The sequence below is a fragment of the Mobula hypostoma genome, chromosome 1 (assembly GCF_963921235.1).
Source record: "Mobula hypostoma chromosome 1, sMobHyp1.1, whole genome shotgun sequence".
Taxonomy (NCBI): Eukaryota; Metazoa; Chordata; class Chondrichthyes; order Myliobatiformes; family Myliobatidae; genus Mobula; species Mobula hypostoma.
In genome coordinates, this window is record NC_086097.1 from 242,064,810 (window position 1) to 242,080,820 (window position 16,011).

The following is a 16,011-nucleotide window of genomic DNA, read 5'->3' on the forward strand; positions in this document are numbered from 1 at the left end:
TCTTTTTGTGTCATAATCAGTGAATTCTTATCGCAATCCAGTGTATACTCATGGCCACTTTATTAGGTACATTAAGATCATCATCATTATGGGCCATGTCGTATAACATTGGCGATCATAGTCTTTCCATGACGATTGTTTTTGGCAATTTTTTTCTACAGAGGTGGTTTGCTGTTACTTTCTTCTGAACCTTTCTTCAGTGTCTTTACAAGATTGGTGACCCCAGCCATTATCAAAACTCTTCAGAAACTTCCTGTGTAATGTCAGTGGTCGCATAACCAAGACTTGTGATATGCACCAACTGCTCATATGACCATCCACCGCCACCTGTGGCTTCATGTGACCCTGGTCCGGGGTGGGTGGGGGGTATACTAATTAGCTGCTACACCTTGCCCAAGGGTGACCTGCAGAGTAGTGGTGGAAAGGAACACCTTAGCATTTCCTCTGGTAGAGACTCATTTCCACCTCACCACCCCCATTAGGTACACCTTGTTAATGCAAATATCTGATCAGCCAATCACATAGCAACAACTCAATGCATAAAAACATGCAGACATGATCAAGAGGTTCAGTGTTTAGACCGAACATCAGAATTCGAAAGAAATGTGATCCAAGTGACATTGACTGTGGAATGATTGTTGGCGCCAAATGAGGTGGTTTGAGTATCTCAAAATCTGCTGAATCTCCTGGGATATTTATGCAAGACAGTCTCTAGAGATTGGTGCAGAAAAACAACAAAAAAATTCAGAGTAGCAGTTCTGTGGTCAAACACATCTTGTTAATGAGAGAGGTCAGAAGAGAATGGCCAGACTGGTTCAAGCTGACAGGAAAGCGACAAGGACTCAAATAATCAAGCATTATAACAGTGGTGTGCAGAAGAACATCTGTGATCAGCCAGCACATTGAAGCGGATGGACTGCAGCAGCAGAAGAGCATAACATTCACTTTTTATGAGTGTATGTTTAGGTTACCCCAAATTTTCTGTTAATCTAATGGAAATAGGCAGGACTAAGTGCAAAATACATAATCTTTAAATTGGCAAAACCTTGGCTAGGAAGATGATTGTGATAATCACAGTTGGCCAAGTAACTGCAAATTTTTAAAGATTTGTTTCTTTCATATGCTTAGTTTGGAATCTATGACAGCTGATGTAATGTTTGTTCAAAACACAAACAAATTAACACTGGTGGTAACAAGTGAGTCGTTGAATATTTTAGTTGTCAATATGGTTTTATTTTGAGATGTCTTGACTGCTGTAAATCTCTTTCAAGAAATTGATTTTGAGCAAAGTATGCTTGTGGGTCACATGAATTCTTAAATCGTTCCCAGCACTTTAAATAGGAACCCACTGTTAGATTTTGTTTCTGCACAATCTAAATAGAAATTAGGATGTGAATAAATTAATGCATTATTGAGTCATGTTTAAATTAACTCTAGTCCTTTGGATTGTTGGTGAGCGTCTCTATGCAAAATAAAGTGGGTCGCTGTTCATGGCTTGACCTAACTGTGCAGTCTTCTAGTTTAAATAGCTGATCTCTGAAATGCCAGTTGAATGACCTATTTAGTTGTATACTTGGGTAGGTAACATTTGGACATGTACAGATGAAGATTCTACAGATGCTGAATACACAAAATGCTGGAGGAACTCTGGAAGTCAAGCAACCTCTGTGGAGGGAAATAAACAGTTGATCTTGGCCCGAAGCATCGACTGTTTATTCCCCTCCCAAGATAGATATTCACCTGCATAAATTACAAGTTAGATGTTTTGTAAGATGAACTCTCATTTCAGCTCCGTAACTCATCATTGTATTCAATAAAAATTTGTAAATGCAACTTGGGTGAATTCTTCTTTTGTGTGAAATCTTTCCCTTAGAGTTGGATCGAACAGGTTATGCCCAATTTATGACATAATAGTTCAATCATGCAACATCAATTTGTGGTTCTGTGTATTGATAAAGATTGAAAAGGCTGGCCAGCACATGGTCTGCTTCAGGTGGTGTTTGAATGTTGTTTGTGGCAGCTGTTGCGTCCACCTTATTCACTCCCAGTCAACTTTAACCTTTTGTCCAGCCACCACAGTGTTTACTTACAAGTGTGATGTGAATAAAAAGCTAAAGTTTCTTTTATTTTCATTCATTCACAGGATGTGGACAGTGCTGGCAAAGTCAGCATTTACTGTCCATGCCTAATTGCCCCTTAAACTGAGTGGCTTGCTGGGCCGTTTCAGAGGGCACTTTGGTGGGTCTGGAGTCACATGTAGGACAGATCGGGTAAGGATGGACATTAGCGAATCAGCTGAGTTTTTAACTCGGTTATTAATACTAGTTTTATATACAAACTTTATTTATATTGAAATTCTGTATTCACTGCACTGGGATTTTAACTTTTAGTGTTTGAAACTGTAGTACATGCCTCATGGTATTGATCTAGTAACTCAACTGCCATGCTGCATAACTTGTTTATTACCTTAATGGGGGAAACATGTTCTATTTCTGGATCAATTTAAGCTATTTTAACTTTCACCCAGTTAGTTGAAGCACAGGGATAAACCTCAGGATATCAAAGGCAAATTAATGCTTTGATAAACTTGTTCTGGACAGTTTTATTTACTTTTCTCTTTAATTTACTGAGCCTAAGTCGTTATGCAATTAACCTAGCTTCAAAGGGATTAAATAAACATTTTCTTTATTTTATTATCCATTGTTTTTTGCTTCCATTCTGCAACATATTTCAGTGATTTCTCAAAGATAACTGAACTAATAAGGTGGATAGTACAGTTAATTTTACAATACATCTTTTTTATCCAGGCAGTGTTATTCAGTTGGTTGTTTTTGCATGTACCTGAAGCTGCTTATCAAGTCAGGATTTAATCATAGAATCGGTGGGGAGACTGACATGATTATTTTGTGAAGTTATATGTTGTAAGCCTTCATTGGGGTGGTTAAACACACTTATCTCCCTTACTAGGTGATTATCAATCATATTAAAGCTTAGAGGCAATTTTCTACTTACATCACTTAATAGAGGTTTTGGAATTGAGAGGTGTTCTGGTGTGTATACAATTGCAAGAAAAAGCTTGTGAACCTTTTTGCAGTTCCCTGGTTTTCTGCATTAGTTATAAAATGTGGTCTGATCTTTATCTAAGTCACAATAATAGACAAACACAATCATTGTTTAATCATCTGCAGTGCAGGCTGGAAAAAGTATGAGAACATTTGGTGGATGTTATACCAGTTATTAAATACAAATATTTCCTGTAGCTGACTTGCACAGCAGTGAGGAGGAATTTTAGACTATTTCTCCATACAAAAGCTGTTTCAGTTTGTTAAAATTTCTGTGATACCTTGCAGGAATAGCCTCTTCAGGTCTTGCCACGGCATCTCAATTCGGTTAAAGTCTGGATCTGACTTGACCATTCTAAAACACAATTTTTTTTCTTTCTAAACCATTCTATTGTTGATTTACTGTTGTCTTTTGGATCTTGTTGTCTTGTTGCATTAACTACTTTCTATTAAGTTTCAGGTGACAGACTGCAACCCTGACATTCTCCTGTAAAATGTCTTGATACAATTTTGAATTCATTGTCCCCTCAACGATTGCAAGCTGTCCAGGCCCTGAAGCACCAAAACAGCCCCAAATCATGATACTCCTTCCACCATACTTCACAGTTAGGGTGAGATTTTGGTGTTGGTGTGCAGTGCCCTTTTTTCTCCAAACATAGCAATGTGCATTTCTGCCAATAAGTTTAACTTTTGCCTCATCTATCCACAGAACATTGTCCCTGAAGTATTGTAGAACATCTCGGTGGTCTTTTCCAAACTTGAGACATACAGCAATGTTCTTGGAGAACAGTGGTTTCCTCCATGGTGGCCTTCAATGAACACCATTCTTGTTCTGTTTTTCTTGTGGTGGACAGATGAACAGAGAATTTACCAGATTCCAGAGATTTCTGCATGTCTTTTGCTGTTACCCTTGGGTTCTTTTTCACTTCCTTTAGCATTGCATGTTGTGCTCTTGGTGTGATCTTTGCAGGATGCTCACTCCAAGGGAGAGTTATTTCATTTGTAGACAGTTTTTCTGACTGTGGACTGATAAACACTCAGGTCTTTAGAAATGCTTTTTTAACCTTTTCCAGATTAGTGCATCTCTACAGTTCTTCTAAGGTCCTCTGAATGTTGTTTTGATCAAGGCATCATGCACATAAACAGATCTTTCTTGAGAAGAGCGGGTACTGTTAGTAACCTGACATTGCCCCAGAGGTTCACGTACTTATTTTGAACATCAACTGTGATTGTTTAAATGGTGTACTCAGTATTTCTGAGAAGTAGTACAATTGTTTGTGTTATTAGATTAGGCAGATTGTGTTTGTCTATTATTGTGACTTGGATGAAGATTAGACCACATTTTATGAGTAATTAATGTGGAAAAACAGATAATTGCAAAGGGTTCACAAACTTTTTATTTCTTGCAACTGTATGTCATTTCAACATGTCACTGATCCAAATGACTTCACTACTCAAGTTGCCTCAAATTCCATACGCCAACATGTTTTGTACTCTGCTGATATTTTACAGTAATTCTGTAAATTGACATAGAGCTGAAAACAAATGAGGGGAAAACAACAAAATTGAACCTGGTTCAATTTACTGTTTTGCACAGGCATGTGACAAATAGCTTACTGTTTACTCATTTCTACTCTGGGCAAATTTATTGCCTCAAATTATTTTCAATATTCAGTCTGCCCATTTTTTTTTCAAGATTTCCATCTTGTGTGTTGATTGCAACTGGGTCTTCTGGTGCTTAGTCATTCTATGTAAAGGCCAAGTTCCTATGTTTCCAGCAGTCACGACATTTCCAAAGTAGTTCATTGATGGTAAATAGGTCATGCTGTAGAAATACAAGTCTCTTTTGGGTTCAACTGTTGGCGAATCGCTCAGTTTTCATGGGATAATTAATAAAAAGGAATGGAAAATCTCAAGATTTTATCCCTTCTCTATTTTGTGAGAGTTTAAATTGAATGTATTCCCTTCATGTGAAAGAGTTAATATAGTGAAAACCAGTTTTTAGTCTGTTCATGAGCTCCGACTTCAACATTTGAACTATTAGGAAATATTGCTAACATTTTTTAGATGCCGATCTGTTAATTAACACTGGACTTTGACCTCTACCTTTTTGCTATCACAATAATTGCCACGGATGATTGACGATAAAGAATTAAAGTCAGAAGAATCGTCTCCAAAAAGACATTTCTAGAAAGCCAGAATTTATTTTAGCATATGTATTTGTCTGTAATGCAAGCTGCAGAAAATGTGTTAGCTTTTGGAGGTAATAAAAAGCACATTGCTGTTTGTTTTCTATGACAGCTAATTCTGTTCAGACAATGTGTGCAATTACACTGCAAAGGAGAAGTGAAAAATAGAAATTCAACTATCTTGCACTCTGTGCAATGAACATTCTGTCTTTTAAATTAGTATGTTTACTCTAAAAAGTTGTATGTAATGTCATTTGTATTCTATAAATTTAATAATTTACCATCTGTCAAATGTGCTAGACATCTTAAAATTACTCCTCATTTATATCTGGAAGAATCCGATTCTGCTCCGGTAGAGAATAAGGTTACTTCAGCTATCTGTTTCCCTGACTGAATGAATACTGAAAATCATTTATTTTGTTTCTCTCAGGAGCAAGATATCTCCTGCTTTGAAGATAGCAGTGACGATGATGATGACCAAACGTTGAAGATTTTTGATGAACTGAAACACAAATATTCCCGGGCCAAGGCTAACAATAAGAAGTTAATTTTGGAGCTTAAAAGAGTTACAACAAAACTTCGGTTTGTTGAAGAAAAGCAAAAAGATTACGAACATATGGCTTCTGAGCTACAAAGGCTGAGGGACCTCAATATGGATCTTCAAAATGCGTTGCTTTTGAAGTTGTTTAGACGTAAGTCTTCATTAAAATAAAAAGCTAGTGGAAGCAAGCTATTAGTGTTTGGAAAGGTGAACTTGTAAATGAATTCTTAGTGTTCTGTTATCTTCATCTTCATACATCTTTCATACCTAGTGGTAGGCTTATTAAAATTCATCTGATTGGATGATTAAAATCTGGTTGTTAGTGTAATTAAAAAAAAAAGTGCATGTTGCTTTGCTACCAATTTAGTATTACATTTTCCAGACCTAATGACTTTTACTTAGCGTGGATGTGAATTTTTTTAATATAGGAGGGTTTTTATTAGTTTCATTAAAGGAGCATTTCCTACAGAATATACCTTCTCTTTAAATTGTCACCTCTTGCTGTTAATTTTTTCAGTCCTCTTCGCAAACTCCCAAGGCCATGTAGATATGGGGGTAAATTACTGGTGATGTCCTGGAGCTGCTGTCTTGATTATATTGGGACATTCTACTTTGGGTATTTCAAGAAGTATAATATGAGGTATTTAACTGACATGTTTAAAATACTTGTTGTTTCATCTCTTCATAGTTTGCAAGTGCCTCAAACTTAATCCCCTCCCCTCATCAATTTTGCAAGTCTTAATGTTTATACTTGTACCAGGTACCATACTCACGAATCTGCTTTGTATTTCTTTTAATACTTCTAATTGCAGTAGGTACAGGAACCTGAAGCCACGCACTTAATGATACAGAAACAATTTCTTAACTCTCCACATTCAGATACCTGAACTATGTGTGAACACGTCTTTATTCTTTTTTGTGCTGTTTATTTTCTAATTTATAGTAATTTATGTCTTCACTGCAGCAAAACAACAAATTTCACATCATATAAGACAGTGATAATAAACCTGATTCTGTGGTTCTCCAGCTGTGATCTTCCAAAGGCTTTACTTAATCATTTTAGAAACATAGAAACATAGAAAATAGGTGCAGGAGTAGGCCATTCGGCCATTCGAGCCTGCACCGCCATTTATTATGATCATGGCTGATCATCCAACTCAGAACCCCGCCCCAGCCTTCCCTCCATACCCCCTGACCCCTGTAGCCACAAGGGCCATATCTAACTCCCTCTTAAACATAGCCAATGAACTGGCCTCAACAGTTTGCTGTGGCAGAGATTTCCACAGATTCACCACTCTCTGTGTGAAGAAGTTTTTCCTAATCTCGGTCCTAAAAGGCTTCCCCTCTATCCTCAAACTGTGACCCCTCGTTCTGGACTTCCCCAACATCGGGAACAATCTTCCTGCATCTAGCCTATCCAATCCCTTTAGGATCTTATACGTTTCAATCAGATCCCCCCTCAATCTTCTAAATTCCAACGAGTACAAGCCCAGTTCATCCAGTCTTTCTTCATATGAAAGTCCTGCCATCCCAGGAATCAATCTAGTGAACCTTCTTTGTACTCCCTCTATGGCAAAGATGTCTTTCCTCAGATTAGGGGACCAAAACTGCACACAATACTCCAGGTGTGGTCTCACCAAGGCCTTGTACAACTGCAGTAGTACCTCCCTGCTCCTGTACTCGAATCCTCTCGCTATAAATGCCAGCATACCATTCGCCTTTTTCACCGCCTGCTGTACCTGAATGCCCACTTTCAATGACTGGTGTATAATGACACCCAGGTCTCGTTGCACCTCCCCTTTTCCTAATCGGCCACCATTCAGAAAATAATCTGTTTTCCTATTTTTGCCACCAAAGTGGATAACTTCACATTTATCCACATTAAATTGCATCTGCCATGAGTTTGCCCACTCACCCAACCTATCCAAGTCACCCTGCATCCTCTTAGCATCCTCCTCACAGCTAACACTGCCGCCAAGCTTCGTGTCATCCGCAAACTTGGAGATGCTGCATTTAATTCCCTCATCCAAGTCATTAATATATATTGTAAACAACTGGGGTCCCAGCACTGAACCTTGCGGTACCCCACTAGTCACCGCCTGCCATTCTGAAAAGGTCCCATTTATTCCCACTCTTTGCTTCCTGTCTGCTAACCAATTCTCCACCCACACCAATACCTTACCCCCAATACCGTGTGCTTTAAGTTTGCACACTAATCTCCTATGTGGGACCTTGTCAAAAGCCTTTTGAAAATCCAAATATACCACATCCACTGGTTCTCCCCTATCCACTCTACTAGTTACATCCTCAAAAAATTCTATGAGATTCGTCAGACATGATTTTCCTTTCACAAATCCATGCTGACTTTGTCCGATCATTTCTCCGCTTTCCAAATGTGCTGTTATCACATCCTTGATAACTGATTCCAGCAGTTTCCCCACCACCGACGTTAGGCTAACCGGTCTATAATTCCCCGGTTTTTCTCTCCCTCCTTTTTTAAAAATTGGGGTTACATTAGCCACCCTCCAATCCTCAGGAACTAGTCCAGAATCTAACGAGTTTTGAAAAATTATCACTAAATTGTAGCACTGTTTTCAACTGCATTCTTGTTATTTACCAAATATTCGATTTTATTTAAAAAGAAAGGACATGCTACATTTAGTAATTTGGAATTGCACTGCTTTTTTTCCTAACTCCTCCCTACAGTGGAGAAATTAATGGAATTTGAACTGAAATAAAATGTCTAGGCTAAATATGCTTGGAGAGGCAAATGGCTTGTCCTTGTATGTGGTCCAAAACAAGACTGTTACTAGAAAGTAAGTTTTGACGCAGTAATGTATTACAATATTCTGCTGGCACCCCAGTTTCCTCCAAAACCCCAAAAGTGTGAGTGGTTGTAGGGTTAAATGGGTATTATAAATTATCCCTTCTATAGGAAAGATAGATTTGAGAGAATTAATTGGCATGCAGGGGACAAATGGGTAATAGGGAAATTGGAGTGGTAATGGGATTACTTTGAGAGCTGGCATAGATTGCTTTGAATGTTATTACAAAATCAAAAATGTCAAAGAAGCATGACCTCTAATTATCTTCAGTAAGTCTTGACCTTGGATTGATACCCTTATACAGTGAGTCATCTGAGACTTTTAGTGTAGAGTGGGGAAAAGTAAACAGATAAGTTTATCTTGTTACACCAGAGGAGTTCTATCATGCCATATAATATAAATTGTACAAGTTTATTGTAACTAAAATTGAACATGCAGTTAACATTGTAATCCACTGAACTCAATGAGTTTTTGAAGATGATTCTGAACACCATTGCAGAATGTAGTCCCTTGAGTATGGTGAAGTATTAATCTTAATATCAAAGTTGCATTCAGTCACTAGAACATGCACTTGTAATCTGGTACCAAACATAATCTACTTAGGCAGTTACTTCATTTTCATCCCTTCAGTTAACAGAATCAGCGTTTGGAAGTGTCTGGCTTGTGCACTTGTGGTCAGCGTGCTTACTAATTGCTGCAGAGAATTGAAATATGTTCTAGTTTTCATGAGTTTCTTGTATCTGCTGAAAATGTAGGTGGGATTATATGGACAAGTTGAATGTGATTGTCCTGCAAAAGACATAGAAAGTAACTTTCACTGTTGAGGTTTATTCTATTTGACATGCCTGACAGTTAAAACCTCACTCTTTGATAGTACACTTTCTAACATGACTACAGAGAGTTGGCACACTGTTTGTGTTTAACTTGCCAGCCAGACTTCTAATGATCAAAGCAGATCATGTCCTTGGAGGCTGGCATCAGTTTTCTACTTCAGGTCCTAGATGCCAATATTTAAAAAAAACTAATTGTTATTTTTCTCAACAACCAGCAGTTTATGACATAAACGGATCTGGAGAGCTGTTCATAACCTGGAAATGAACAAAAGCAGAATGAGGGAGAGGATCATAAGAACTGCATGATTGCAGAGTGAGCAGGAGCTGGAGGAGTCACTGTCAGCTGGCCTCACTAACTGAGTGAGAGCAGTTCTCCTCACACTCCCACCTCTGCCCAATTTGATTCTTGCAGTTTGGGGAAAGAAGTCATTTGTGAATGCCCATCCCCACCTGGTAGAAGATGCTTTCAGGCTATAACATGTATGTGCTGCTGCCCATAAACTGGGGAGAACCTGTAGTTCTTAGAGTATAATTACAATGATTGATACCATCATTAAGGACCCCAATCCCCAAGGGCAAGCCTTCTTCTCATTGCTACCATCAAGGAGGAGGCCGAAGAGAGACGTGAAAGGTTTCAGGAACAGCTTCCTTTCTGTCATCAGGTTTCTAAATCGACAATGAACCCATGAGCACTACCTTGGTATTTTTTCCATCTCTTTTTGCACATACTGTATTTTATAGTTTTTATTATATATTGCAATGTACCACTGCTACAAAATTCACAATATGTACTAGCGCTATTAAAACTGATTCTGAAATACTTATTCTATGAACATGGAGAATAGTCCCCAAGTCTCACCAGAATGCCTTTCATTTTCTGGACTTGTGTCAGAGGAGGTTTGAGTCTTCCGGTAACTAAAGAGTGCATACTTTGTGCAAACAGTGGCTTAAATTGTAGGATGAAATAGTTTTCCTTTCAGGGTTATCCTTGTGCAATAATGTGGCAGGCACAGAATTCCTTTATTTGACTAGAACTGGAATATAGGATACTCCTTTTAAATGCTGCTTCAAACAAGTGTTGCCATAGAAATTTTCCGAAGAATCTGTGCCAGCTGACCTTAATGGCTTTAACATCAAGTAGACATGTTGGAGTGTGTTTATTTAAAAAGGGCTTCTTATTAATCCAGCTAGTTCATCTGTTCTGTTTAAATGCAAAATAAAAATGGCAGTATCTCATGAGCTGGGGTTGTGATCGACCCAGAATAGGAAGCAAAATAAGTGAACTCAGCTGAATCACAATGGTGCTACGAAGTTTGTGAACTCTGTAGAATTTTCTGTTATTTCTGCATATGTGACCTAAAGTGTGATCAGATCTTCATGCAAGTCCTAAATCTAGATAGAGAACCTAATTAAATAACACAAAAAACATTATACTTGTTCGTTCATTTATTGAGAAAAATGATCCAATGTTACATGTATTTGTTGGAAAAAGCATGCGGACGTTTGCTTTCAGTAACTGGTGTGATCCCCCTCCCCCTGCCCACGGTACAGAAATAATGTCAACCACATATTTCCAGTATCTGTTGATCAGTGTTGCACGTTAGATTGGAGGAATTTTAGGCCATTCCTCCTTCAAAACTGCTTCAACCCTGGGATGTTGGTGGGCTTCCTGGCATGAACTGCTTGCTTGCTGCAGGTCCTTTCACAACATTTCTTTAGGGTTAAGGTCAGAACTTTGACTTGGCCATTCCAAAACACGGATTTTCTTTTTAAACCATTCTGTGTCGATTTACTTTTGTCTTTTGGATCATTATCTTGTTACATTATCCACCTCCTAATTAAGCTTCAGGTGACAGACTGCTACCCTGACATTCTCCTGTAAAATGTCTTGATACAATTTTGAATTCATTGTCCACAAAATGATTGCAAGCTGTCCAGGCCCTGAGGCAACAAAGCAGCCCCAAACCATGATGCTCCTTCCACCATGCTTCACAGATGGGATGAGATTTTGGTGTTGGTGTGCAGTGCCCTTTTTTTTTTCTCCAAACATAGCAATGTGCATTTCTGCCAATAAGTTCAACCTTTATTCGCAGACATTGTCCCTGAAGCATTATAGAACATCCAGGTGGTCTTTTCCAAACTTGAGACGTACAGCAATATTTTTTTGGAGAGCAGTGGTGTCCTTCCACGAACACCATTCTTGTTCAGTGTTTTTCTTATAGTGGATACATGATCAGAGACTTTAGCAAGTTCTAGATATTTCTGCATGTCTTTTGCTGTTACCCTTGAGTTCTTTTTCTCCTCCTTCTACATTGCATTATGTGCTCTCAGTGTGATCTTTGCAGGTTGCTCACTCCTAGGGAGAGTAGTGACAGTACAGAGTTTCCTCCATTTGTAGACAGTTTCTCTTACTGTGGACTGATGAACACTCAGGTCTTTAGAAATGCTTTTGTAGCCTTTTCCAGCTTCATACATCTGTACAATTCTTCTAAGCTCCTATGAAAGTTCAAGGCATGGTGCACATAAACAGGTCTTTCTTCAGAACCTGACTTTGTCTTTTTTTTTAATATATAGGGCAGGGCACCTCTACAACCCACACCTCCAATCTCATCTCATTGATTGGAACAACTGACTCCAAATAGCATATGTAAGAGGCATTACCCCAGGGGTTCACATACTTTTCCCAACAAATGAATGTAATAAATAATGAAAAAGTACAATGCTTTTTGTGTGTACTTATTTAATTGGATTCTCTGTCTAGTTTTATGACATTTGATCACATTTTAGGTCATTTATGCGGAAATAGAGAAAATTCTACAGGGTTCACAAATTTTCTAGCACCACTATGTGAATTTAGTTGAGATTAAATTTCCTTTTGCCCATACTAATGTATTTGGAACATTTTTGTAAATAGCTAATCTGATGTACAATTGGGTTGTAAGAAATTGGTTTGTGTGAGTATGTCTGGCTGAGCTCCATGAGCCCCAATGATATGGGCATTTTCTTTGTGACTTAATTTTGCACAGCGGCTTCCATTTGGGAAGATATTAAGTTGTCAGTGGTTCTGTACTTAAAACTGCTGTGGTCATTCGGTTCTCTGTTTCATCCTTGGTTTTCTTCCCCTTTTCCTATTTAAATTGTTTTTCATTAATCCTGTTTTTAAATTGAGTATTTGCAGTCCATATAGATTTTTCTATCTTTATTCTAGCTGTTAAAGGAAAAGACAGCAAAAGCAGAATTAAATGTTGTAATTCTTGAATTAGTAATTGATTAACCATTAAAATGTATTTGCTTGCTTTTCTATCTTCAGTACCAGAACAGTACCATGGTTCCAATCCCGAAGAGGAGTTAATTGAAAACACATCTGCCCATCAGCTAATTTCCAGTCCTCCAGTGACTTCAATTCTGCAAGACCATTTAAACATGCAACAAAGAATTTATCCCTGCAAGAAAAGTCCTCACCCTCTCCTTCCAGCTCCAAGTACTAGTGACCACCTGGAGAGTCAGACTGAAAATGGAAACAGCATGGTGTCATGTCCATGGGCTGCAACACAAGCCATTGCTATGGCCCAGCCCAGTGTTTACTCCGTTCAGGATGGAAAGGTAATAGAAAATATTTCTGTTACATAAACCTGCGTTTTGCATGTGCAACTTAAATTTATTGTCTTAACACTATTTGCTTATAGGTTCACATAGGAGCTAATATATGGATTGATGAGGACAAGTGGGAAACAGTGAAACGTCAGCCAAGTGATTCAAGATTTACGAAGTGTTTGGCCGTAGCTGTGTGGGGAGTGGATACCCTGAAGGACAGAAGTGTCACTGGAATTGCATGCAATTCAACAAAATCATCCCCTAAACCACCTCTTTCTCCCTACAAAGTGCAGATTATTAAAGGTAAGCTTGAGGAATGCTTTCTACTGCCTAGTTTGTTTTATAAGATTAGCTTTATTTGTCATATGTACATCGAAACATACAGCGAATTGTGTCATTTTGCTTCGATCAAATTGGTGAGGATGGTGCCACAATGTTTTTTGAAGCACTTGTTATCTTTTTCCATTATAAATCACTACATGTGAAGGTGTCTATTTTCAGATCACTTGCAAATGAAACATTATATTTGCAACAAAATTCAGAAACAGCTGTAATCAGCACTTTTTTAAAACTAAATGATATATCACCTCTGGTTATTTTTTCAAACAAAAATAACAATAACTTATTTATAGAGCACTTTTCATACAGACAATCTACAATTGTGCTAGAATGGTTGTAAACCCTGTAGAATTTTCTCTGTTTCTGCATAAATGTGACCTAAAATATGATCAGATCTTTACGCAAGTCTTAAAACTGGATAAAGAGAACCCAATTAAATAAATAACACACAAATATTATACTTGTTTGTTTATTGAAAAAAATGATCCCAATATTACATGGATTTATTGGAAAATGTATGTGAACCTTCAGGATTATCAGTTCATTTAAAGGGAAATTAGTCAGGTGTTTCAATCAATAGGATGACAATCGGGTGTGAGTGTGGGAGGCCCTGTCCTATTTAAAGAACATAAACCTGGGTCTTCACTTTCAAAGTCTGATCTTCACACAGGTTTTTGGAAGTGTATGCCTTGATCAAAGGAGATTTCTGAGGACCTCAGGGGGAAAGAAAAGTTGTTTGCTCACCAGGCTGGAAAAGGATACAAAACCATTTCTAAAGAGTTTGCGCCCCACCAATCCACAGTAAGGCAGATGGTATACAAATGGAGGAAATTCAACACCATTGTTATTCTCACTGGGAGTGGTCAAACAACAAAAATCACTCCAAGAGCAAGGCGTGTAATATTCCAGGAGGTCACAAAGAACCCCAGGGTAACATCTAAGGAGCTACAGGCCTCTCTTGCATTGGCTAATGTCAGTGTTCATGAGTCTACCCATCAGGCAAACACCGAACAATAATGGTGTACATGGCAGGATTGCAAGGAGAAAGCCTCTGCTCTCCAAGAAGAACATTGCTGCCCATCTAAAGTTTGCTAAAGTCCACGTGGATATGCCAGAAGGCTATTGGAAGAATGTTCTGTGGACCAATGAGTCCAAAATAGTACTTCTGGCTTAAATGAGAAGCATTATGTTTGGCTAAAAGCAAACACTGCATTCCAGCATAAGAACTTCACCTCATCTGTGAAACATGGTGGTGGCAGTGTTATGGTTTGGCCTGCTTTGCTGCACCAGGACCACTATGGCTTACTATCATTGAAGGAGCTATGAATTCTGAATTGTACCAGCAAATTCTACAGGAAAATATCAGGGTATCCATTGGTGAAGTGAAGCTCGAGAAAGTGGGTCATGCAGTAAGACAACGATCCTAGACACATGTTAGTCCACCAAAGAATGGTTATAGCAGAAGAAATCCCACACTCCGCACCTTCCGTTTCTACCTCCTTCCCAAGATCCACAAACCCGCTTGTCCCTGTTGACCCATTGATTCAGCTTGATCCTGCCCCACTGAATTTGTATCTGCATACCTTGACTCTGTCTTATCCCCCCAGTTCAGTCTCTTCCAACCTACATCTGTGACACTTCAAACACTGGATCTTTTCAATGATTTCAAGTTCCCTGGCCCTGATCATCATCTTTTCAGTATGGATGTCCAGCCCCTATATACCTCCAACCCCCACCAGGAACGCCTCAAAGTTTTCCATTTCTTTCTAGACACCAGACCCAACTAGTTCCTCTCCACTACCGCTCTCCTTCACCTAGCAGAACTAGTCCTCAGTCTTAATCACTTCTCCTTAGGCTCCTCCCACTTCCACCAAACAAAAGGTGCATGGACCCCAGCTATGTCTGCCTTTTTGTCAGCTACTTGGAACAGTATGTTCTGAGCCTACACTGGTGTCCACACCCCCATTTTTCCTACACTACATTGACGGCTGCATTGGTGCTGCTTCCTGCACACATGCGGAGCTCATCAATTTTCCCTACAGCTTCCAACCTGCCCTCAAATTTGCCTGGTTCATTTCCAACACCTCCCTTCCCTTTCTTGATCTTACTGTCTCTGTTTCGGGAGACAGCTTTTCTACTGATGGGTTTTGTAAACCCATGGACTCTCACAGTGACCTGGATGATACCTCATCCCAAACTGCTACTTGTAAAAACACCATCCCTTTCTCTCAATTCCTCTGTCTCCACCACACCTGCTCTCAGGATGAGGCTTTTCATTCTAGAATGAAGGCGACGTCCTCCTTTCTCAAAGAATGGGGCTTGCCTTCCTCCACCTTCAATGCTGCTCTCAACCATATCTCTTTCATTTCATGTGCTCTTGCTCACCCCATTCTGCCACCTTATCAAGGATATGGTTCCTCTTGTTCTCACCTACCACCCCACCAGCCTCTGCATCCAGGACATAATTCAGCAGAACTTCTGCCGTCTCTAACAGGATCCCGCCACCAAGCACATCTTTCCCAACCACATTTTCAGCTTTCTGCAGGGATTGCTTTCTACCCAGCTCCCTAGACCAGTTGCCCCTCCCTCCTTACACTTACCCTTGCAAGTGGAACAAGTGCTACACTT

General features: G+C 39.0%; 1 protein-coding gene across 2 annotated transcripts in view; it reads left to right on the top strand.

The window, feature by feature from the left end:
- Positions 1-16,011, top strand: part of bend5 (BEN domain containing 5) — a 51,717-nt gene that overhangs the window by 17,441 nt on the left and 18,265 nt on the right. For both annotated transcript variants that reach the window (XM_063066202.1, XM_063066210.1), the window contains exons 3-5: positions 5,682-5,943; positions 12,761-13,053; positions 13,137-13,347. In XM_063066202.1, coding sequence (XP_062922272.1) covers positions 5,682-5,943; positions 12,761-13,053; positions 13,137-13,347 — 766 coding nt within the window. The remainder of the gene's footprint in view (positions 1-5,681; positions 5,944-12,760; positions 13,054-13,136; positions 13,348-16,011) is intronic.